The sequence below is a fragment of the Nomascus leucogenys genome, chromosome 20, assembly GCF_006542625.1.
Source record: "Nomascus leucogenys isolate Asia chromosome 20, Asia_NLE_v1, whole genome shotgun sequence".
NCBI classification, from domain to species: domain Eukaryota; kingdom Metazoa; phylum Chordata; class Mammalia; order Primates; family Hylobatidae; genus Nomascus; species Nomascus leucogenys.
In genome coordinates this window covers 17,426,021-17,451,532 of record NC_044400.1, presented here as the reverse complement: position 1 = coordinate 17,451,532, position 25,512 = coordinate 17,426,021, and the positions used below count along the sequence as shown (strand labels likewise).

The 25,512-nt window shown below is 46.1% G+C and overlaps 1 protein-coding gene across 1 annotated transcript in view; it reads right to left on the bottom strand.

Annotated features, from left to right (window-relative positions):
- The window catches only part of TMEM163 (transmembrane protein 163), a 257,298-nt gene that overhangs the window by 33,484 nt on the left and 198,302 nt on the right, over positions 1-25,512 (bottom strand). Inside the window, exon 5 of the mRNA XM_003267591.3 lies at positions 13,562-13,658. Within this exon, the coding sequence (XP_003267639.1) occupies positions 13,562-13,658 (97 nt within the window). The remainder of the gene's footprint in view (positions 1-13,561; positions 13,659-25,512) is intronic.

Here is a 25,512-nt window from a genome sequence, read left to right as displayed (position 1 = left end):
AAGACCATCCTGGCCACATGGTGAAACCCCGTCTCTACTAAAAATACCAAAATTAGCCGGGCGTGGTGGCGGGCACTGTAGTCCCAGCTACTCAGGAGGCTGAGGCAGGAGAATCATTTGAACCCGGGAGGCAGAGGTTGCAGTGAGCCGAGATCACACCACTGCACTCCAGCCTGGCGACAAAGCAAGACTCCCTCTCAAAAAAAAAAAAAGTTGCAGTGTGCTATGTGCAATATCCACCCGTGGAATAACCCACAACAATGTTATCGTTCCTATGATATGATTATGTATCATACAATAATTGGGGGTGATGGTGAAAGGGGCCATATTTATGCACATGGGCTGCCTCACCTACGCATCATCTGTTCACATTCATCACCCCCACAGCACAGAAAGGATATGAAGTTCAGACCATGAACGAGGGCAAATAATTTGGGACAAGCCCCTTTTGCTGTCTTTCTCTTCCAAAGGGGTATAAAAATGTCCACAGCAAGGTCCCAGGCAGCCTCTGATGGGGATTCCCCAAAAGATGAACTCCTCCTGGTTATACCCCTTTCCTAAGTGCGGTACTAGCTTACCGCCTGCTACAGTCAATGGCCATGTGCACACATGAATTCACTCATTCAGCAAACATTTATTGAGTTCGCACCCCATGCCAGGTCCTATATTAGGTGCTTTGTTGAACAGCAAGTCTAGTCCTCCAAGAGTTTACAGTCTCCTTTGAGAGACAAGTAGACAAATTAGAATGCGGTGTGCTGAGCTACTCCAACAATCTGCATGAGGTGTCATTGGAGCGCCACCAGCTGGGTGATGTTTGGGGCATTCAAAATGGGGTGGGGGGCAGGGTTAGCTAAACTTGATGGCTAGCAGGCAGAAGCCAGTGGCAACACTATCTCTCACCAGCGGTAGTGGGGAAGTGTCAAGGACCACAGCACTTCATGGCTGTTACCTCTTAACAACCCTGTCTGAATACAGCCTCTCTCTTCTGAACAGCCGACATAACAGATACTCAAGGAGCAGGTCCAGGGATTCCTCCTGAACACAACTGACCTTCACAAGCACCCACAGTCAGCCTGGCTTCCATGTTCTGACTCTCCCTGGAAAGTTCTTTAGAGAAAAGGTCCTGTGTTTAGCTCATCTTGCTCTCAGAATCTCTCAACTCCCACAAGCGCCTGGGATGATCAGATAGCCCATTTTAATAGGATTACTGAAAGGTTAAGAATTTTTACTCAGTTTTCCAAAATTACTTCCCAAAAAAGCATCACGTGTTTCCCTAACAACTTTGGTAACAAATATTCACATGCTGGTCACAGGCAGAAAACTCCCAAGTGACCGCATGGCTCCTATGATAGATGGAGGCTGGAACACATGTCATGTAGAGGGGGCCCTCATCACTGCCAGAGCTCATAGACGCCGCTTTGCTGTGCTAGGGTGTATTGTGTACACCACATTATCAGGGATATTTCAGAGCTTGGGAAATAAAAAAAGCATTCAGTATGAATCTCTCCATTAGCTAGACAATCAACAAAACAGCCAGAAATGTTATGAGGATCATGTTGTTCATATTTTACTTAGGAAACTCGATGAAAAAAAATACTTTACATAAACTGTTAAACACCTTTTAAAACATCTTCTTTCCTCAAAAGATAGGAAGGTGTTCTCAAAACCTTACAGAGAGAAAGAAGAGCTAAGTTAGTTTGTTCTCACATTCCAGATGGAAAAATGAAAAGCAAAAGATTCACTCAGTGTCCCAAGGTCAAGTAGAGAGGCATGCGAAGAGCAAAGCACTCAGCCTTGATACTCCCATACCCATCTCTGACGAACACCAGCGTCCTGAAATACACAGATGCATCTAGAGCAGGCTGGGGGCTGGAGAGATGAGCATGTCTCCCTCGCCTCGCTCTCTTCTCTATTTTTCTTTCCCTAACCCAGCACCCCCTAGGATAAGTCTCCAAGGCCACTGGGAAGATGGGGGTGGGGAGTTCACCCCATTCAGGAGAGTGTGGAAAAGTCCTAGACTTGGAGTTTTGTCAGAATCTTCTGAGAGACTGAGTCTCAGGGCCGTATTTCCTCTACCAGGGAACTTGGCCAGTTGTATTAGCTTTTCATGGAGGCTTTCAGATCCCAAATTCTATGGTACTTCAGGAGATACTCCGTGGACCAGAAAGCGCCCTCCACCCTTTAAAAGACCTGGTTCCACTCACCCTGTGTCTCTGACACTGACATGTTGTAGTCTGGAAGGAGTGGTTTTATTTATCTAAGGATCTGTTTCCTTGTTATTAAATGGCAATGTGTCTAACGCCTCTGCCTACTTCAGAAACACCTGGAAGGTCTAATGAGATATCAAGCTAAAAAGCTCTGTTTTGCTTTTTACACAAAGAGGCTTAATAGACAAAATAGTCACATGGCAGACGGCTCACAGACATATCACATCCTGCTTAAAATCCCAGGTTTCCAGAGTGAGGAAAAGAGGACCAATCAGAGACTCTTGTACAGTCATTTCCTAGGTAACACTTGAACTGACAAACAAATCCTACTGTAAGCAGGAGATGGAAAGGATAAGCTGCCCGTGCTTCCAGAGGGTTACATGGTTAGCACCCTCCAGCCCGTGCCACCTGCTGGCACTTCATGGATGTTTCTGGCAACTGCATGAGATCGGCCATGGTTCAGCAAAGGCTGCTCTTGCCATCTGCCTCTGGCGACAGGTGTTATATTTAGCCTACTATTTACAGTTTCCCCTCTTATCATACACTTTGTCTTCTTCTTATTGTCTATTTACAGCATTAATTTTAGCAGTGAGGTCAACATCTCAGGTACTGAGTGTATGTGTCACAATCAGGAAAATAAAACCTCACTTCACAGCACCTTACAATATTTATCCTACATGGATCTGAGTAGAATTCCTATTTGGCTTAGCAACGGGAGATGGTCTGTGGCCAAACACAGTCCCTGGGTGCACCTGAACTGCAAATACTTAAAGTATACACCTTGATCAGCATTAACATATCTTAATTATGATTAATATAATTAACAGACTAACATATCTGTAACTGTTACCAAAAGCCAGAGACTATTTCCGTCACCCCCAAAAGTTTTCCCATGATTCTTTAATAATTCCTCCCTCCCTCCACCTCTAGCCTCGGGCAACCACTGTGTGCTTTCTCTCACTATAGTTTGTATGTAAAAATTTAAGTAAATAGAGTCATATAGTATTAAATACATACTCTTTTTGCCTTGGTTCTGGTACCCACCTTCACTATTTTGAGACCCACCCACATCATTGCATGGGTCAATAGTGTCTTTCTACTACCAAGCAGTCTTCCATTGTGTGAATGCACCATGATTTCTTTATCCATTCACCTGTTAACACACATATAGGTTGTTTCTAGTTTTTGACATTAGAAATGAAACTGCAATAAATATTTGAGTAAGAGTCTTTGTGCAGACATGTATTTTCATTTCCCTTGGGTAAATACCTAAGGATGGATGGCTAGGTCCTACAGTAAATGGATATTTGACTTTTTAAGGAAACTCTGGATTGTTTTCCAAAGCGGTTGTAACATTTTACTCTCTCACCATCAGAGCATAAGAGTTCCAGATGCTTCACACAAATTTTGGTTTTGGGGGGTTTTCATTTGTTTTCTAATTTTAGATATTGTAATGGATATGTAGTGGTTTAATTTGTTATCCCTCAATGACTAGGGTAATGCTGAGTATCTTTTCATATGCTTCTTGGCCATTTTTATCTTCTCTTGCAAATTATCTATATAAATCATGTAAGTCCATTTTCTTTTTGAGTTGTTTGCCTTCTTAAGCTATTCTTTACACATTCTGGATACTAAGCCTTTGTCTGATATATATATATATTTTTTTTTTTTTTTTTTTTTTTTTTTTTTTTTTTTTTTTTATATATATATATATATATATATATATATGCTGTCTGTGCTATCTTGTCATTTTCTTAATGGTGTCTTGGAAGAGCAAAAGTTTTTTTATTTTGATGAAGTCCAATTTTCAATTTTTTGACTTATAGTTCAAGCTTTTGGTGTCTTTTTTTTTCTTTTGAGATGGAGTCTCACTCTGTTGCCCAGTCTGGAGTACAGTGGCGTGATCTCAGCTCACTGCAACCTCCGTCTCCGGGGTTCAAGCAATTCTCCTACCTCAGCCTCCCAAGTAGCTGAGATTACAGGCATCTGCCACCATGCCCAGCCAATTTTTTCATTTTTAGTAGAGGCAGGGTTTCACCACGTTGGCCAGGAGTCTTGAACGCCTGACCTCAGGGGATCTGCCCGCCTCGGCCTCCCAAAGTGCTGGGATTACAGGCGTGAGCCACTGCGCCCGGCCTTTTGGTGCCATATCTAAGAAAATTTTGCCTATCCCAAGGTTGCAACAATTTTCTCTTTTGTTTTCTTCTAGCAGTTGTATAGTTTCAGGTTTCACATTGAGGCTTATGATCCATTTTGAGTTAGCTCTTGAATAAGGGTTGATGCCCCTTTCTGTCCCTATGGCACCCCTGGGTGATCCAGCACCATTTGTTGAGGAGACTTTCCTTTCCCCCATTGAATTACCTTGGCACCTCTGTCAAAAACCACTTGACTAGATATGTACAGGTCTATTTCTGGATCTGATATTCTCCTTGTATGAGTACGTCCTTAGGAGTACAAAGAAAGTATCAAGTCCAGAAATAGACCTACACATATCCCCCCACCGGAACTGGGCACTGATGAAAGAGGATTGTTAACAGACAGAAGGGAGGGAGAGTGCCGCCCTCCATACACACACATTCTCTCTCCCTTCCATCTGTTAATAATCCACTTTCATCAGCGCCCAGTTCTATTCTGTTTAGAAGTTGGTAGGTTCTTGCTCTAGGATAAATGAAGAGGTCAATCTTGCTGAGGAAATGAAACTATTTTGTCCTGAGTAACAAGAGTAAGATGGCACTGATAGTCTGACACAATGATTTCTGCTTCTCTGTGCAGTTCTGAGAAGATGGTGATGGGCAGATGTTGAGGACTTTGACCACATATGATTGTTTTTAAAAACTATTAATTAATAAAACTCCCCAATTAAATTCAGAGTTACACTTGACAGCATGTCATACTAGAGGATGAATCTTTCTATTGCTGATGGCGGATCTCGGAATTATAGGTTACGCTCAAGAAGGAACCTACGGCATTACCCACCCTGAGCTGAGAAGAGCGTCCTTGAAGGCATTTCATGGACTGTCCAATAACGGCTTAATCTTCTAGAACTAGAGGCGCCAAAAGGCCCACCGACTTGCTTGGAAGCCTCTCCTCCACTCCAATGGCCATCATGTAAGCCAACATTCCTTTCATAGTTATATGCTAAGCACATCCCCTACATCTTTTTATTTTCTTAACAATCCTATAAAGAAGTTACCATTATTATTTCCATGTTACAAGGAAACTGAAGCAGAGAGAGATTAAACAGCCAGTTAGGGCGTGGCAGGGTTGGGCTGTCTCCTGGGTATCCTTAACCCCTATGCTCCGGGTCCCCCAGGCACTCACTGGTGCCAAGAGAACCCTCAGGAACTCATTCCCATGGGTGAGGCACTTGCTTCAGAAGACCCCCGGCAGACATACTGACCGCGTGGGCAGCAATCCTGGGAAACCATTCACCCTTTACTGCTGCCTCTCAGGTTCTCCCTCCCTCTGTCAAATGTTTCCTGCCTCCAAAGGGATGCCATGAAGAATCTACTGCCAGGGCAGGCTGAGGGGAGGCGGGGATTTAACTTGGATATGTCAAAAGGGAGGCAAAGGAAAGGATGAGTGTCTTCAGACAGCACTTTCACGAGTGGCAAAGTCAGGGAAGGGGCTGGAAGTCAATGCCTGGGAAGGTGGCTTGGCCACAAGTGGCTAGGAGACACCCAAAAAAGAAGGCGTGTGTAGAAGCCACATTTCCAAGGAGGAAAGCAGGAGGGGAGCTCACAGAGTTCAGGTTGGCACTCCAGCCTGGGTGGAGGGGAGAGGCCCTTAGTGGGAGGGAAGGATGAGTGAGAGGACAAATGGCAAGTTGTACTGAAGACAAGGGCATGGGGAGAAGGCAGGCGAGGCTGTCTTGATCTTCCTCAAGGCAAAACTCACTGAGAGCGAGATAATAAATGGCTGAAGAACATATCAATCATTCCTGACACCCCAAGCTACAGGTTGAATACTGAGCATGGTGCATACGCAGAAGCCTATGATGGAAGAATCACAGTCACCTCCGCAGGTGGGACATCTCTGGGAAAAGTTCTTGGCTGGGGGCTTCCAAATCATTACACAAAACTCTGAGAGGCCATTGCTTTGGCCTGAGCTCCTGCACTAGGCCCCAACAGACCAGACCAAACAAGAATGGAGTCATTCATGCTAAATGCCACATAACCAAACTGAAACTTTCAAGAAGCAGACAGATCCCAAAACAGACTATTTTTTCCTGAAAACAGAAGGTTCCAGTCTAAGTTAGTGTCACAAGAAGTCCCCTCTGCTTTAATCCATACAAAAAAAGTAATTTAAAGTAACCCAATGTTAACCAGTCTGCTTTTCTTCTATTTCTGTTTCCTTGTTCCCACCTCATGAAGCCCACTATTCTGCCATTGCGCCCTGGAAGCTCCCATCCTATGTTAAAGAATGGAGGATGCTCCAATTCATCCACCATGAATAGAAGTCAGTTAGATCTATAACGAAATTTGTTGTAATTTCACAAAATCCAAGGCTTAATTTTTTTTTTTTTTTTTTTTTTGAGACAGAGTCCCGCTCTGTCACCCAAGCTGGAGTGCGGTGGCACAATCTTGGCTCACTGCAACCTCCACCTCCGGGGTTCAACCAATTCTCCTGCCTCAGCCTCTCAAGCAGCTGGGATTACAGGTGCCCGCGATCACGCCCAGCTAATTTTTGTATTTTTAGTAGAGACGGGGTTTCACCATATTGGCCAGGCTGGTCTCAAACTCCTGACCTCAACGGATCTGCCCGCCTTGGCCTCCCAAAGTGCTGAGATTACAGGTGTGAGCCACCACACCCGGCCCCAGACCTAACATATCTTTGACAAGAATTCTGTTTCCAGTTTTGCTCAGGAGCGTGGAGTCCCATCTGAGGCTCCTGCAGGAGCACCACCAGCCTCTACAGGGCCTGCAGAGCCAGCCCGGCCTCAAGAGCAGGCGGATGCACCAGGGAACAGAGATGGCCACCTCACCAGAGCCACAATCCACGGGGTCTGGAGACCAAATGACGCTAATGACTGCAGGAAAATGAATAACTGAGAGGGGCTCCCTTTTATCACTGGAGGGAAACTGCTTGGTTCTGGTGAATGGGAAGGAATTTTAGGCAAAAACTCAGGGAGGAGACAGACAAGGAGAGCTTGGAAGGGGAACCTTACTATTTAAGACAGAGAAAACAAAATTTTGCTAAGCATCATTTCTGACTTACAACACAAAGTCATTTTCCCTTTCTTCCTTTTCTCTCCTCCTTTGCTCTCCGTATTCCTTCCTCTTTCTACCCAGAGACTCTCATGTAAACAGGACACAAAAGTATGACAGAGACCACAGGTGCACACAGAACCTGTGGCCCCCTCTGCAGCTCCTCCTGGAAGTGCCTCCTCTTCCCACGCCTCCTCCCACTCATCGCCTGCCTTGCCCACAACCATCCTTCCTTCAGATGTCGCATGGAGTGTCTGCTTACCGGGGAAGGTCCCCACATACCTCCCCCTACTCCAGGCTTGACAAAAAAGCTCCTGTGTTCTCATGTGATCGTGTCTATTATAGCTGTTATCACTACATATTTAATGTAGCAGCTAATGAGTCTCTCCCCAACTGTGCTCCTTGGGAGCAAAAGCCAAGTCCTCTAAGTAAAAGGCTTTGCAGTGCAATGCAAAAACTCTAGCCATTATTGCTATTTGACTCTGAATCCCAAGTGCCTAGACAGAGGGTTGGCCTGGACATGAGCAATCAAATGGTAGCCATTACTATTAGTATCAACATATGTTCATATATGTTCATGTGTTATTTATTGCCAACATGTGACTGTTTATTACTCTAATTATATAATGATAATCAGCATTATTGCCGCATGACCACTTAAGGAGCCTGGGCCCAGACACTGGCCAAGAGCGCAAGGTGAAGAGGTCATGGTCCATGCAAGGCAGAGGCCACTAATGAGCTGGTCATTGATCAGGACACAGAGAAAGCTCAAGGGCAAGGACGGGACTTCTAGAACTTTAACTTTAGAAACAATATCATCATCTTCCTTTGTAAAGCGTGCGAGTCTTTATAAAGCATTTCTACATTCCATTATATACATCATTTACTTCTCACAATTCTGTTGTGGAGTAGTAGGTACTGCATCCATTTTTGTCATGAAGAAACTTGCTCAGAGAGGAAGCGTGATTTGCTAAAAGTCACTCAGCCAGTTAGGGGTGGGTTAGGCCTAGAGGTCAGGTCTTCCAATGGCATGTTCAGCGTTCCCCAGGACACTGGCCCAAAGACAGCTACACCTGACTGAAGCCCAAGACAGCAATACAAGCTCCATCCAGGGACCCCACAAGGCCAAGCATCAGAGAAGCCACAACTGGACATGTTTAGATGGTGCTCACGAGCCGAGTCTGAAATCACCTCCGGCCACTATTTGGGGCAACCTTGATTAGCAATTCAGAAGCTTCAAAAGGCAGAAGAGCTGCAGCCACCACAGCAGGGCTGTCCTCTACTGCCGATTCTCCTAACTGTTCATTTGATCCTTATCATAAGCCTCGGATGGAGGTGCCATGTCCATTTTACCTAAGAGGGGACCCAGGGTCAGGGTGACCGCGTGACTTGCCTGCGGTCACACAGGTAAGAAAAGGTAGAGAGCGCCACACCTTGGACAGATGCGCCCACGCCCAACCCTTCCACCATGCTCAGCAGCTTCACTCCAGCGCCACCCTCCACGTGCTCCACGCATCCCACCCTCCCCTCATCCCACACTGTCCTGCTGCAGTCTCCACCGATGCTTGGTGTACTTGCATGTGGGCTTTTTCTTTTTTTTTTGAGACAGAGTCTTGCACTGTCGCCCAGGCTGGAGTGCAATCTGGTTCAAGCGATTCTTCCACCTCAGCCTCCAGAGTAGCTGGGATTACAGGCATTCACCACCACGCCTGGCTAATTTTTTTTTTTTTTTTTTTGGTATTTTTAGTAGAGATGGGGTTTCACCATGTTAGCCAGGCTGGTCTCAAACTCCTGGCCTTAGGTGATCCGCCTGCCTCGGCCTCCCAAAGTGCTGGAATTATAGGCGTGAGCCACTGCGCCCGGCCGACATGTGGGCTTTCAAGAGACAAGGCAGTGGAGGCACACCCTGGTCAGCAGCACAGAGTGAAGGGGCCCATGTGGAAAGGGGCGTAGGTGGCAGGAGTGGCCAGAAAGGCCACGGACAGGCAGGGCCAGCTGGGGGTCTGCACATCCTCTTGCTTTGGGACAGCCGTCGGCAGCACTGCCCTCAGCAGCACTGCCCTCAGGAGCGTGGGGAGAAGATAGACAGGAGGCCGGAGCCAAAAAGCCAATGGGCAGCAGAATCCTAAACGCCCCATGTGCCAGGGCCAAGATAGTCCTGGATGAGGAGACCAGGTTCAAATCCAGCCTCTGCCGCCACCCAGCTGACAACCTCAGGAAGATCACTTCAGCTTTCAGAGCCCCTGGGTCCGAGGAAAGAACAAGCTCACCACCTGCCCCTTCTTACTAAAGCCAGGCGTGGCTGGTGGGGTAAAAACGGGGAGAGCGAGATACTTCTTTTAAAACAACCCATATTAATAAACGCATCACTGTGGAATGGTTAAGACATCATAAAGATATACTATTTTTACTTGTTAATTAAAAAAATATAACAATAACTAAATTAAAAAGATGCAGTCGGGGAGGCAGAAGGTCAGTAGTGTCATGGGTTTCTGGAACCTGCTTATTTTGATTAAAACTATCCTTTCATGCTAAAATAAAACAAACAAAAATAAAGCAGCCTATTGGTAAAAGGAAAGCACTATTGCTACCATTGTGGCACAGGCCACACACGTCCCGGCTTCCAGAACTGCAGTTTCAGAGACGGCTCTGTGGAACCTGTTTCATGAACCACCTGCAAGTTGGGAGGCAGCAGCCTGTAGCCATTTGCCCACACGGCCCTGGAGCACAGTCCCCAGGTCCTGTTCCAGGTCCCCAGAGAGCCGGCTGGCCTGACTGCTCCAGCAAAACCCTGAGGGGCAGGCAACACCACCGAGGCTCAGAGTCAACCAACTTTACAGCTGGGAAATTGCAATTGCACAGCTCTCTTACTCAAACTTACCCATTCCTGCAATTATTCCCACTCTGAGAACTGTGCAGCGAAACTAAAGAGAAGGCTGCCAAGGGACAGGGCTGGGGAAGGGAAGACGCTGTTTCTGACAGAACCTACAGTCACAGCTGGACAGAAATCCCATGTAAAACGCAGTTCTGCAACTGAGACTAAGGGGGAAGTGTCACACAGAGCTAAGTCTGTGACACAGAGGCCCTAAACACTGGTCTCCCTGGTTTTGCCCAGATCCTACCCTCACAGCCTGGTTTCTGCAGAAGCAGCAAACTCTCTGTGTGCAGCCAGGAGGCATGCTTTATTTAACCTGCATGAAATTATCCACCTACTCTCAACCACAGTTTTCAAAAATGTTTAATTAGTTGCCAATTTATCTCACATTAAACATAGATTTCCACTTCCTTTTTAACACTCAGAAGACGGTGATGATGATGAGTCTTCCGTACAGCCCACATTCCAGTATGACATCTCCAGAAGCGGCCACGCCCTTCATCCAGGCGCGCACACCCCAGTTGCCACAGACCTGGTCATTTCTCCTGTTTTTGCTTCAGAACTGGCTTCTACGAGCATTCGAGTTTGTGACTCCTAATTGAGATGAAGTATTGTGAATAAATGCACATTTTGGATTACTGCAGGCCAGAGGTCAGGGGCCTGGCTGTCACCTGTTGGCTTCTATAAACCTCTAGCCAAGGGAACCAGAAGACCCAGGATGGAGACACGGTCAGCTGCCACCCGGCAGCATTTACCTGGCCCCGTGGGCCACTCAGCCCTCAGCCGAGGAGGAGGCCTTCCCCTCTGGAGACGGGAGTTCACACAGCTTGAAAGCTCCTTAGTTAACAACTCTGAAGCTTAAACAAAACCACCAGCAAAACCATCTGGCATCGCTTCTTCAGAGTTCTGATGAGACGACCATAAATGGGTGTGATTTTTAAATCCCACACCAACAATGGATGAAAGGATAAAGAAAATGTGTCCTATATACACAATGGAATACGATTCTGCCATTAAAAAAAAAAAGTGAAATCCTGTCATTCGCTACAACACGGATGGAACTGGAGGTCATTACATTAAGTCAGATAAGCCAGACACACAAAGACAAGCATCATATGTTCTCACTCATGAGCGAGCTAGAAAAAGGTGATCGTGTAAAAGTAAAAAGTAAAACAGAAGGTAACAGAGACTGACGAGGGGAGGGGGAAGGGAGGGACTTGTTAAAGGATACAAAATTACAGCTAGATAGGAGGAATAAGTTCTAGTGTTCTAAACAATTATAGGATGACTAGAGTGAAAAATAATATATTATATAGGTTATAATTGTATAATATATAACATATTATATAGCTAGGTATTGAATGTTCCCAACACAGAAATAATAAATATTTGAGATAATGGATATGCTAATTCACTAATTACCCTAATCTGGTCACTATACATGATATGTATCAAAACATCACTATGTACCCCATAAATATATATCATTATTGTCAATTTAAAAAAGTAAGTAAATTAAATGTTTACAATCCCATAGCACAATTCATCGAAGGTGCAGATGGTATGGGTTCTGTAAGGACAGGCGCAACCATGGAATCTTCAGCTTCTCTGAACCCCAGGTGAGGCTGGGTGTTGGACACGTACACCTTGAGGGGGAATGTAAGTCAGTCAGCTGCTTCTCTTAAGAGTATTTGCACTGTGGGATAATAAGAGATTGCTCCCAGTTAAAAGTGGTTCAGCTATCGGGAGAATAACAAGGAGAGCCACTACAAGGGCTGTGAGCACAGCCATCTATCCCCTATCACGTGAGCCCTGCTGGAAATTAATTTTTAATGCCTAAATAAATGAATGTGTCAACTGGCATAGTGCAGAAAATTCCCACCAGTAAACATTTCTCAGAGTTGAGGCATATTTGCAACGCCTATAAAATATAGATGTTACCTGACTGACATCTAACGTGTATAATCACACTTGGCGCCCTCATATCTTACCTAAGGTTCAGATTCTGACTGAATGAAATGCAGGCTAGCAAGTCTGATGGAGGAGGAGGACATGAGAGTCCCATATGCCAGGCAACCAGGGAGATTGGTAAGTAGGAGATGAAGAGCACAGGACTGTAATAAATCATAATATTTGTTTGGGCTATCTCTGCTTCTGAAAAAGACTAAATACCACAAACAGGTACATTCCTATCCCCGTATCCATTCTTCCTCCCTGTCACTGAGATGTTAGAGAGTAAGCGCTGGCCAATTGCGGTGATAATAACAGTTAAAATCCTGGTGGATCATTAAAGGGATGGCGCTAATCATTTACAAGGGAGTGAGGAAAACAACTTAAAGCAGCCACTTCCATGCCTCTACTAAATGCAGGACAATGTCTCACCTCATTTTCATCTTCCCTATAAAAACACACATACACACACAAACACGCATATATGCAATACATCACCCCAACAAGGATTAATATCTTTTTTCAAAAGAAAAATTAAAGGTCTAATCATTTTGGTCTTACATCAGATGGTGCATGTAGCCAAGCTCACATCAAATCACATCCTAAGAGGAGACCAGATTTTGCATTCAAATTTCCATTGCAACTTGTACACAGGGAATTATTGTAATGGCAGCATCCTCATCTCCTGGTAACCAAATCAGCTGCCTGCCATGAAGACTGCATGACAGGAGGCTGTAAAAATATTTCTTTTCTCAGCACTCATAAGGGGAGGGAGGGAAAAAGAATCAGAGTGCCGGTAATGACTCTCACCCAGAGGACAAAGCAGTCAAAGACACATTTTAATATGAATTTGTGTCCTCCAGTTTCAATATCCCAGTGTCAATTGTGCCAGAAAACCTAACATGAGTAGCTTTATGTATTGAATTGAGGTGCAAAGGAAAAAAATAATTCTTAATACAACGATCATTGAATGAACACAGAACAACAGATGCAAACAACACAGATTGAATCACTCTGCTTCACAAAAATAACCCAATTTCTCTTTACACACACACAAAAATCTTGCTTTAAAAATAGTGAAAATAGCTAAGGAAAGGCACACAGAACCCAGTCCTAGCTCACCTATCTGGAGTCTCTTCACCTTGCCCAGTGTTTCTCTCCACCAGGTTATTTGCATCCCTGCAATAAGTTCTTCTAATCCCCCAGAATGTTGTCTGTTCCCTCTCAACATGCCCGACTCCACCCAGGAACCCTGCGATGAGAGGCAGCCCAGGGGGCCAGCACTGGCAGGAAGGATTGTTAAGGAAGAAGAAGGACCTTACCACTTCTGGGAGCAGCCTAGTTGAGAGGTCATGGATGGCTTTGACCACTATACATATGGATGACAGAAGGAATATCACCCCCAAGATGACACAGGCTCTGCAAAAAACAAAACATTGAGAATCTTAACTGGGAGAACTCACACTGCTGAAAAGTCCACACAATTGACAGTGACAAAGACACAATCTGGGAATGAACTGACTTGTAACTTGCCATACCCCCAGGGTGACCACCCACAGTCCAAGCATCAACACTAAGTCACCTCTAGGAGAATACAGTTCAGTTTGATCACCAAAGTCAACCGCAGGGAAAAGAGGTCACCATCCTACAGAAGCTCAAAGCATCCCATGAATGCTGGCATGGAAGGGTCTTCAAGGCCATGAAATCTTTCTCCCTTGCCTGGCAAATGTGATGTTTCATTCCTGCTCAAACAGGAAGGCACATGGTTTAACAGCAGAATGGAGGCTCTGGCATGAGACATGCCAAGCTCTACCATTTACTTAACTTGTGTGATCTTGATTATTGTCTCTCTTAGCCTTGATTTCCTCATCTTTCAAATGGGAATATATTCCCTACCTAAAGAGGAAATGAGACAATGTACCAAACATAAAATGGGAAGCCAGTACTGTTAGCTTAAGCAAAGGAAAGTCTACTCTGTCACTTTTGGATATGACGTGATAGACACCTTTGCATTTTCCTAATGATGAAAAGGAGAAATGATTTGGTAATGACAAGACAGGAGTTTGTGGTAAGATAGAAACTCTAAAAGGCAGAAATGAGGGGTAAGAAAGGAGACGGTCAACCAAGACACTCAGTACAGGCGGAGGCAAGAGCAGGTGCGCAGTGAGGCCAAGGGTGAAGCCAGAGGACACACAGCTGGGGGTGTAACGTGGGGACTGGCAAAGAAGGCTATGGGACTCAGGACATAGGAAAAGTCACTGACAACCCAGACACAACAAATCTCAGGATGGAAAAATGAAGAGTGACGGAAGATGAAGGTAGGCACGAGGAAATGATACCATTACGAGGGTTAAAAGATCAAATGAACATGAAGAGGGAGAGAAAAGATAAAAAATACAAGAGTGACTACAGTGAGATTGAGATCATTCCTGTCCCAGCTTGATGTCTCCACCATTTGGCAGCCTCCTGAGCAATCTTGCCCCAACTATCAAACAAAATCATGTTTTATTATCCACCTTGGAGTCCCTTCTCTAGACTAACAGCATGGCCCCAAATTGCTCACCTAATTTTGAGGTGGCACCTACTTATAATCCCAGTAAACCTGTGAACAGACCCCATCCTCCACATTTAGGAGTGAGGAATAAAAGCAGGTAAGCGAGGCCGTTTGGAGTCCACTCAGTCGGCTTCTAAGTCACACTGTGGTGTAGGTTTTATTCCTTCAAAAGCAAAGACGGAGTCATCACAGGTTGGAGCAAAACACAGAAAAGAACAGAGATGGAAGGAAAAGGAATGAATGGGTTAGGAATCAGCACAGACTTGAGCAAATGAATATACACATGGATGATGGAAGGAACATCACCCCCCAAGGGACACAGGCTCTGCAAAAAAAAAAACAAAACAAAACAAAAAACAAAAAAAAAAAAATTGAGGATCTTAACTGGGAGAACTCCACGCTGCTGAAGAGTCTGCACAATTGATAGTGACAAGGACACAACCTGGGAATGGACTTGACTGTAACTTGCCACACCCCTAGGGTGACCACCCCTAGACCAAGGATTGACAGTAAGTCACCTCTAGGAGAATACAGTTCAGGGTTTGATCACCAAAGTCAACAGGGGAAAGAAGTTGCCATCCTACAGACCCTACATGAATGCTGTGAGCAACGTGGCCCCATGATCCACCAGGGGCAGAAGCAACAATTCAGGCATTAAGTAGGTGCTAATGTGCTTCCTGTGTGTGACAGTGCACCTGGGGCTGGGAACCACAGTCCTAACACTGGAATCAGGGACAAAGAGGGCCATGATAGAGTCCTGGAGGAATGAGGTGAACCTACTGGAGGGCCCTTTAATGACTATGTACTGTAGCAGGAGCAGGGATTCCTAGGGCTTGGGGACCATCACTCCCAAAGCACTTGCCTCCTGTTTGGAAGACAGTTCTGGACCAGCTGTGCTAGAGACCTGGAGTAACCATTCCTCCCTGTGAGCACATGTGCATGAGAGGTCCCATTACAGGAGAAGAGCCTAAAATCAGGAAAGGCCTCCAAGGAAAGTTTCACAATGTGGTTCTTCCCTCCATTCACAAAACTCCTGAGTGACTCACAGACTCGCTCTTTAATTAACCCTTTCAGGTAACTTCAGTCATCAACTCAGCACTTCCCAGCACTGAGAGCACATTGTACTCACCGAGGGAATTTTTTTTTTTTTTTTTTTTTTTTTTTAAAGTTTCCTGGACACCACTCCAGTTCAATTTTATCAGAATTTCCAGGTGTAAGCCTAAGCCTCTGCATTTGTTTAAAAGCTCCCCAGGCAATTCTTGTGTACACAGGACTGAGAATGTGCAGCCCTGTCCCTAGGAAGCTTCCACTGTGAGGTGACAACACAGGACTCCCTGGAACAGAGGCTGAGATAGAAGCGACATCCAAGCTGGGGAGGAAGGAAGGGGGTCTCATGGGACCTAATAGGCCTTGTAGTGCATTTGTTTGTCAACCAGCTTTCACTCCCTGAAAATCAAGTAGGGCAGCCATAACTTGTGTGCTATACTCTACACGCAATTTGTCACTATATCCCCAAGGGAGCTTCCATCTCCATACTCCTCTGGGGGAAGGAAGGAACAAATGCCTGCTTCTTTCTGACAGGGAACAGTGGTGATAATGCAGGAATTGCCTCTCACCAGCTCACTGCAGCCACGCCTCCATCGCACAAAAGGCGGATATGGATTCTGTTTACATTTACCTAAGGAGATGAGGGTGAAGGATGCAAGGAAGGGCCTCATACATAATTTATTGCTTACTTACCTTTACTCAAAATTACACTATAAATTCTGTAAGGGCAAGAACTACATAGCATGTAGCAGGTGCTCCTCATGCAGTAGAGTGGATCAAACATCAATGGATTCATCCCTGACTGATCATAAGCTCCCCCCATGGAGTCTAAGGAAGCATCAACCATTTACCACTGGGGATGGGAGGAGGAAAGAGGCTCCCAACACGTCAGCCAAATGCCTGTGGAATAGCCCACATGGTAAAGGCAACCCTGAAATATAATGAAAATCAAAAGAAATTTGTGATTTGGTTTATTAAAGTTGAATTTCACAGAATTGTAATCCTATTTTCTTCACCAATATACTCATGAATATACTCCAAAATGTTTCAAAAACTCATTTGCATCTTTTAAATGTGTTACAGATTCAAAACCCACAGTCACCCCTCCTTCCACACTGCTGGGAGCCTGTGTGTCAGAGTGTCTCCAACAGCCCAAAGCAGCTATTATTAGCAGAGGGCACGGTGCTATTTTTTAACCATTTATTAATATTTATTGTGTTTACACAGCAGCTTTCTCCTCTAGCACTCAGAGCTCCACACATCAGCTCATCAGTCCCCTGGAGGCCACTCACCAGACCCAGGGTTTTGTTTTTCTGCTATTTTATGGATAAGGGGTGGGGAGAGAGGTGTTTTATAAACACTAGTGTTTAAAAATGGAGGAGTCAAGGATTAGCCGGCTTGCCTAAGGTCACTCAAGGAGTTTGTGAAGTCCACCCAGAAATAGAATCCCATTCAACTGCTTCCCTCCTAGCAGCCAGCCCTGGTCAACCATCCAGCCACACGAAAGCTCTGGGCAGCCACATCACGTGCTCACGCCACCACTGCCCTGGGACTAGTGGTCTCCAGGATGCTGTGAAGATTGAGTCAGGAGCAAACAGTACAAATACGACTGCTTCTGCTTCTGCAAGTATGAGCTGCTTCCAGGCTTGGGGGACCAGAGACGGGTGGGGGGCAAAGGGTAATTGCTCCATCAGCAATCCCTGGCCTCAACCCAGAAAGGCTGGCCTGGCCAGTAACAAGGGCATTGAGGAACCAGGTCACTAAAAAGAATACAGACTCCTCCCTCCCGCCCCAACTCTGGGGGAGAACTTCATGGATCAGAAAGAGGCAAATGAGCTGTACCCCTTCAGCATAATCCCCCAGTCAACCCAGACTGAAACCAAATTTAAATTCCCGGCCAGGCGCAGCGTAGGTGCACCTGTAATCCCAGCACTTTGGGAGGCCGAGGTGGGTGGCTCACCTGAGGTCAGGAGGTCAAGAGCAGCCTGCCCAACATGGAAAAACCCCGTCTCTACTAAAAATACAAAATTAGCTGGGCATGGTGGTGCATGCCTGTAATCCCAGCTACTTGGGAGGCAGAGGCAGGAGAATCGCTTGAACCTGGGAGGAGGTGGTTGCAGTAAACTGAGATCACACCACTGCACTCCAGCCTGGGCAACAAGAGTGAAACTCCACCTCTAAATAAACAAATACATAAATACCCACCGGATCAATGGTTGTCACAGTGTGGCCCACAAATCAGCAGCACCCGCGTCACATAAGAACTTGGTGGAACAGCAAATTCCGAGTGAGTCCACCCCAGACCTACTGAATCAGAAACTCTGGGGATGTGGCCCCTCAATCTGTGTTTTAACAAGCGCTTCAGGTGATTCTGATGTACGCTCAAGTTTAAGAACCACTGAATAGGCCGGGTGTGGTGGCTCACACCTGTAATCCCAGCACTTTGAGAGGCCCAGGCAGATCTGCTTGAGGCCAGGAGTTTGAGACCAGCCTGGGCAATACAGAGACCGCACCTCCACAAAAAATAAATTAGCTGGGCATGGTGGTGTGTGCCTGTAGTCCCAGCTATTCAGGAGGCTGAGGCAGGAGGATTGCTTAAGCCCAGGAGGTTATAGCTATAGTGAGCCATGATCGTGCCACCGCACTCCAGTCTGGGTGATGGAGAAAGACCCTGTCTCACACACACACACACACACACACACACACACACACACACAGACACACACACACAAAGACACACTTAATGTCTGAAAGGAAGCAACGGTTAACAAGCCACTCCAAAGAAATGATTAAAGGTAGTTAAAGCCTCCTTTTTTTTTTTCCTATTCTGTTAAGGGCTCCAAATTGCTAACTGTGCACAGTACTGTAAATCTCCAGAAGCATCAGTGTTTGATTCTGAAATTATAAGGACAAAACCTACTGACAGACACTCATACACAAAATGTTGTTGGATCGAAAATTTGGCCCCTTGTCAATTGTAGGTTTAAAGGCCTGTGGCTCACATTAAAATCGCCTGAGTCCTAGCCTACCAATTCTAGGTTACTTCCTGTCAGTTCAAAAGAGCCAAACAAGAGAAGCTTCTCCAATCACCCTCTAATTTACGACAGATCTAAACACAAAGTAGCCCTGGTGATTAACCAATTCATCCCACAGTTTAACGTGTAATTGTTTTACGTATCATCCGTCACTCTGGTCTCCAAAGCATTTGTAATCTGAGACAGTGCTCAAATGTGAAGCAAATAATGAAGTTAAGTGGTGTGAGCATATAACACGGTATTTATGGCTGCACGATTCCTAATGCTGGTTTTCTAGAGCTAAGCCCTCTTTCTCTCCATGTGTTCTGACATTTCAAACAAAGCCACAGAGGAAGCTCATCTTGGAGGCAGGATAAAAGGAGACAGTGAGCAAGGAATGGCTGTAAGCCATTCTCTCCTCTCTATCATGGAGAAGCCAAACCGGCACCATCTGGTTAAGACTCCACCCCTCCCTCAATCCCTCACTATCAATGCCTCCCTCCTCTCCTCCTTCTGGAACTCCCCCACTTCCCTTCATGTTTGTACTCATCTTCACCTCATTTCTTCCCTCAACTCTCCTGAGCTCCTGCCCCTCATCCTCTCTCTCCATCCATTTCCCATCTCTCTCCTCTATCTTCATCTACCTGCTGTGTTTGTGGAGCAGGTGAGACTGACTTGGACCAGGGACAGTCACTCAGACCACAGCTTTCCATGCATGCGTTCCCTACCCTCTCCATGGTAAGAGCCTCCACTTCCTCAAGTTGCAACCATTAAAACCTCTCCTTCCTCAACAAATGACCTTTGGTTTACATCTGTAATAATACACAAGCTGAACAGAACCTGACCAACTGAAATCCCACTTAGATAGGACTTTATTTCTGGCATCTACTTTAGGGACAAAAGTCAACATGAGGAACTTGTTGAACGATTAGTCTCTAGAGCAGAGCAGACCCAGGGCATTTTCTGTGATGATGGATGCTATTCTATACGGTAGCCACTCGCCATGGGTATCTATTGAGTATTGCAAATGTGGTTACTGCAACTGAAGAAATGAAATTTTAATTTCTTTTAATTAAAAATCAAATAGCCACATGTAGTTGGTGACAACCATACTAGACAGTACAGCTCTGAAGGTTGGGCTGAAAATACACAGGTTCACCAAAGGGGCCATCCCCCAAGCCACTCCTCAAGATGGGGTCAATTTATGTGGGCTAACAGGGACTGCTCTAGGAAACTATGAGAAGGCACATCAGGCCTTTGATACCTCCACCCAAGCCCCAGGTCTACATGCCAGTCTCTCTCGTTTTCATCTAACATCAACCTATCTCCAGCCACAGTGACTGCTTCACCAAGTTATCTGCATTTTAGAAAGGGACTTGAAAATTCAGTCACTCACATTTTAAGTTCTAAGCATCAAGCCCTGAGGCTAAGGCAAACAAAATCTATACCCAGCCTCCAGAGAGCACGAATCTAGGATAGGAAACCTGGAAATCACTACAAGACAGTCCATCACTTGTGAATATGAAAATAGGCAATGGACGAGGAATAAAATGAAGAAAGAACTCAGAGTGATAAAACACAACCTAGGGGGACGGAACAGGAAGAAGAGATGGCTCTGTAGTGTGACATCTAAGCTGGGTGTACAATGGACAGGAATCATGAAGCGGAAAAACTAGAAGGCTTTGGAAGTTACTCCAGACAGAGGAAACTTTATGGACAGAAGCATAAAGACACAGCACTGTGGGGCCCTATTTCAGTGGGAGTTCAAAATGGAGATGCTGTTCCTGGAGCATTTGGCCCCAGGGGAACAGCAATGCAATAGCCACAAAGAAAGGCCCTGTGTATCCTGGAAGCTCCCTCAAGATGGTGGGTGCATCACCCATGGTACACACAACAGATCTTAGATGGCATATGGACCAACACCTCTGGTATTTAATAGTTACATATTTTAATGTACCTTAGAAAAAAATGATCATTGCTCCATGACTACAAAGATATTGTTGCTTAGGGAAAAAGTAGGTATGATTATATTTAGATAAATATTAAGTTCATAAAAGGATAGGATAGATAGTACATAGATAGGTCAGGATCACCAAGTTGGAACACACAGGTCTGAGGTTGGGGAAACCTTTGTGGTGACAGGAAGTTGCTGCAGCATTTTAAGCAAAGGAGACCCATAATGTGATCTGGGCTTTGCAAAGACCCTCCTGACTGCAGCTGGGGTTGGGAGGGTTGAAGGGAAAGGAACTAGAGGGAGGGGAATAGCCTGGAAGGCAATGTCAGTGGGCACGAAAGCAAACTGATGACTCTACACACCGGCCATGACAGCTGAAAAGAATCAAGATGGAAAGACACCAAGAAGATCGAAATGGCAGAACTCGGTGACTGACTGGACACAGGCAGAGGAGGAGAAGGATGCAAGGACAGCCCCAATTTTGAGACTGGTCACAAAGGAAGAGGTGGTGGCGCATCCAAGAACAGGAAGTGAGGAGCCAGTAGTGAGTCTGTTTGGGGCTTGCCAAGCTTAAGGAAGGTCTGGACAGTGAGATACACTGACCTGAGCCTGAGAGGCCTCTTCCCAGCCTAGGCTCCCAGGGCCATTTTCCTGGGGCTCCCAGGTCTCACATTTCCAGGGTGGAGGGGAATGGATAGAAAGAAAGGAACAGGGAACAGCCCGTCTAAAGGTTGCCAAACCCCACCCAAGATCTCTGCTTCCAGTATACACTGCACAGGGAATGCACGCGGAGACTCATGGCCCAAGGTCTTCCAATTAATTAGTAAAACAGTGATTCTTGTGTTCTAGGGCAAGGATTTGGCATGAACAGGACAGCAATTGCCTGCTCTTGTGGAGCTCACATGGGATAGGCAATGAACACATGAACAAGTAAGTACATTATATACAGAGACAAAGCAGACAAAAAGGGGAGAACAAGGTGGGGCGGGGGGGCGGGGGCACTGTTACTTTATATCCAGTACTCACACTTCTTTCTAATGAGGGTACATCTGAACAAAGACCTACCAGATGGGAGAGTCAGCTCTACAGCCACCTGGGGACGAGCACTCCAGGCAGAGGGACAGTGAGTGCAAAGGCTCCTGGCAGGAGGGAACCCAGCATGCTCCACCTATGGCAACGAGGCCGGCATGGCTGGAACCCAGGGGCCTTGCCATTACCATAAGGACTTGTGTTTTTCCACTAAGGATGGCAGGGCACCACGGGAGGACTCCGCAAAGAAATGACGCAACCTGACTCACATTCAAAAAGGATCACTCGGGCTGCTCTTTTGAGAAAAGACCAAAGAGGGACGTGGGTGGAGGTGGGGAGACCAGGAGAAGGCACCTGCAGGGATGCTGGAAGAGGTGATGCTAGAACAAGGCAGGAGAAGCGGCAGCGCAGGGAACATGGGTCCTACAGGCTCCCATGAGATACAAGGCAGACTGGCCGGAATTCAGTGCATTCCAGCTGCTGAGGGAATAAGGGAAGCAGTGGCTTTTTTGAAAGATTTTAAAGGTACTCTCAGGGTAAACCTGCTTCTCAGGAGAATATGGACATCTAAAAACCTTGCTACTTTAGCCAACTGGTTATTTCAAGTAAACCATGCGAGTATTTCAATGTCAGGGCAATTAGCTGCACCAATTCCAATTTTTTCTTAAATATCTGCTGAAGGTACAACTGCTTGTCTATGCATGGAATATATCCAGGCAGATACCCAAAGAGAGTGACAACAGTTTTGCTGAACACGGATGGGGAATAGAGGCCTGCTTTAGGAAAAAATATTCCTAGAGAAGCTGATCATGGTTTTTGTAGTTGTGTGTGTGCAGATACGACCCATGAAACATGAAGAAACACTGAATGTCTACTATTTGCAAAGAAACCTGCTGTGCATTAGCTACGAGGACAAAACATGGCCCTTTTCCTCCAAGTAGAGAAAGGGGGCATTTAAATCACACACAAATATTCCTAGAGGCCCAAGCGCAGTGTCTCATGCCTGTAATCCCAGCACTTTGGGAGGCCAAGGTGGGCAGATCACCTGAGGTCAGGAGGTCGAGACTAGCCTGGCCAACATGGTGAAACCCCATCTCTAATAAAAATACAAAAATTAGCCAGACATGGTGGTGCACATCTGTGGTCCCAGCTACTCAGGAAGCTGAGGCAGTAGAATCACTCGAGCCTGGGAGGTGGAGGTTGCTGTGAGCTGAGACTGCACCCCTGCACTCTAGCCTGGGCAACAGAGCCAGGCTCTGTCTCAAAAAATTATATATTCCTAGAGAAGCTGAGAATTGAGCTGACTTTGAACAAACCAAAGAAATTAACTTGATAAAGAGGAGTGAAAAGTATGTTCCGGGGAAAAGGAAGGCAAGTTCAAAGGCATGCCAGAATTCATTCATCCTGCACATTTCCACTGCACCTTGTGCCAGGCACTGTGTTAGGGGGCAAGCCATGCAGGTATAGGGAGAAGAAGCTTCAGGCTCTGAGGTGGAACCCTCCTAACTCCAAAGGGGAGTAAGAAAGAGAGAGAATGGTGAAGGCAGATCATATAAGGTCTTAGAGCTGTTGTCAGGATTTAGGCATTTACAAAGATGGGAAGCCACAGGGCGCACGAACTTGGAAACGACATGATGTGGCGTGTTTTAACAGGACCATTGCTCACCAAGTGCAGAAACAGGGAGAGCAGTGTGCAGGCTGTGGTGATATCCAGGCCAGATGAGGGTGTGACAAACAATATCATGACTCTCCAGGCCAGGTGAGGGCATGGCAAATGATGTCATCAATATCCAGGCAGGTGAGGGCATGGCAAATGATGTCATGAATATCCAGGCAGGTGAGGGCATGGCAAATGATGTCATGAATATCCAGGCAGGTGAGGGCATGGCACATGATGTCATGAATATCCAGGCAGGTGAGGGCATGGCAAATGATGTCATGGATATCCAGGCAGGTGAGGGCATGGCAAATGATGTCATGATATCCAGGCATGGCATGATGTCATGATATCCAGGCAGGTGAGGATGTGGCAAATAATGTCATGGATATCCAGGCAGGTGAGGATGTGGCAAATGATGTCATGGATATCCAGGCAGGTGAGGATGTGGCAAATGATGTCATGGATATCCAGGCAGGTGAGGGCATGGCAAATGATGTCATGGATATCCAGGCAGGTGAGGGCATGGCAAATGATGTCATGGATATCCAGGCAGGTGAGGATGTGGCAAATGATGTCATGGATATCCAGGCAGGTGAGGGCGTGGCAAATGATGTCATGACTCTCCAGGCAGGTGAGGATGTGGCAAATGATGACATGGATCAGGATGTAGCACTGAAGCATGAGTCTCTGGACATTTTCTGATTCTGAGTTTTGGTCTGTTCAGGGATATATTCTGAAGGCACAGCTGACAAGTCTTATTAATGTATAGTAGGAAACAAAGGAGCCAAGAATGATCTGAAGCTTTGAACCTGAGAAAAGCAAAGGATAGAGTTGCCATTTCCGGAGACAGGGAAGACAGTAGGAGAAGGAGGTCTGGGAGCAGAAAAGATCAGGAGTGCAGCTGTGGACGCAGTAAGTGTGGGATGTGTGTGTTAGACATCCAAGTGGTGGTGTTGAGAAGGGAGCTGGAATAGGAGTTTAGATTCAAACCTGACTCAGGAATCATCAGCACATGGATTACACTAAAATCTTTCAAAGTGAAGGAGATTCTTTTCCCCCTCAAGATATTACAAATGCCCTAGAAAAGCTGGAGTGAAGGTTCCACGAGGGATCCAGCTGGGAAGCTGAGTAGGAGGGAGAGTGAGACCCAACCCTGTGGAGCCTCACGTGCTGTAAGGTAAGCTGTATAAATGTTCGTGTGAAAAACCATGCAGAGCCCCTGACAGCTTTGAAAACGATGAAGATGATTAGATCCGCATTTTTCAACGCTGACTCAGGCACTGTCTGTGCTGCACACTTGCAGGGCCTGACCTGCATTCATCCCCCCTTCATGGGTAATGGGCCTCAATGCTCCCTCCAGGCTCCATTCTCCCCGAGGGGAGGACTGACAGTCACTGCACCCCACCTAGAACCCAGGCCCCTGACCCAAGCTGGGCCCATCAGACACTCTCCCTGGACTTTCAATCCAAGAGGAATGATAACAAGGACTGAAAGCCAAGGTGATTCGTCCCCGAGCAGGGATGGCTGGAAGGCCATGCTCAGCTGAGACTGTCAACCAGAGTGCTGAACCAACACCCTGGGTGTAGCCAGGCTTCCTGTAGCAGGAGGGCTGTCTTCCCCCAAGCCAGTACTCCACTGAAGCCAGGCAGAAGCTGCAAGGCCTTGGAAGCATGCCAAGTCCTTCCTGGGCATTCTGCAGCCCTTAAGTAAGCCATAGGCTTGCTGAGGTTAAAGAAGAAGGGGACAAGACACCATCTCTTGATGGAGGAGTGACAAGGTAGCATTGTAGAACAACATGTGGAGGGGGGCTATGGTTGTGGTTATCTTCAGAAAATACCACCTGTCACAAGAATGAAGAGGCCCAAGACCAGGTTGGTCATGTACTGTGTTAGCAAACCCTTTGTTTCCAGAAATTCTCTCGTGCTAGGGTCAAAGTCAGGGGTGTCCCATCTTTTGGCTTCCCTGGGCTACACTGGAATAAAAAGAATTGTCTTGGGCCACAGATAAAATACACT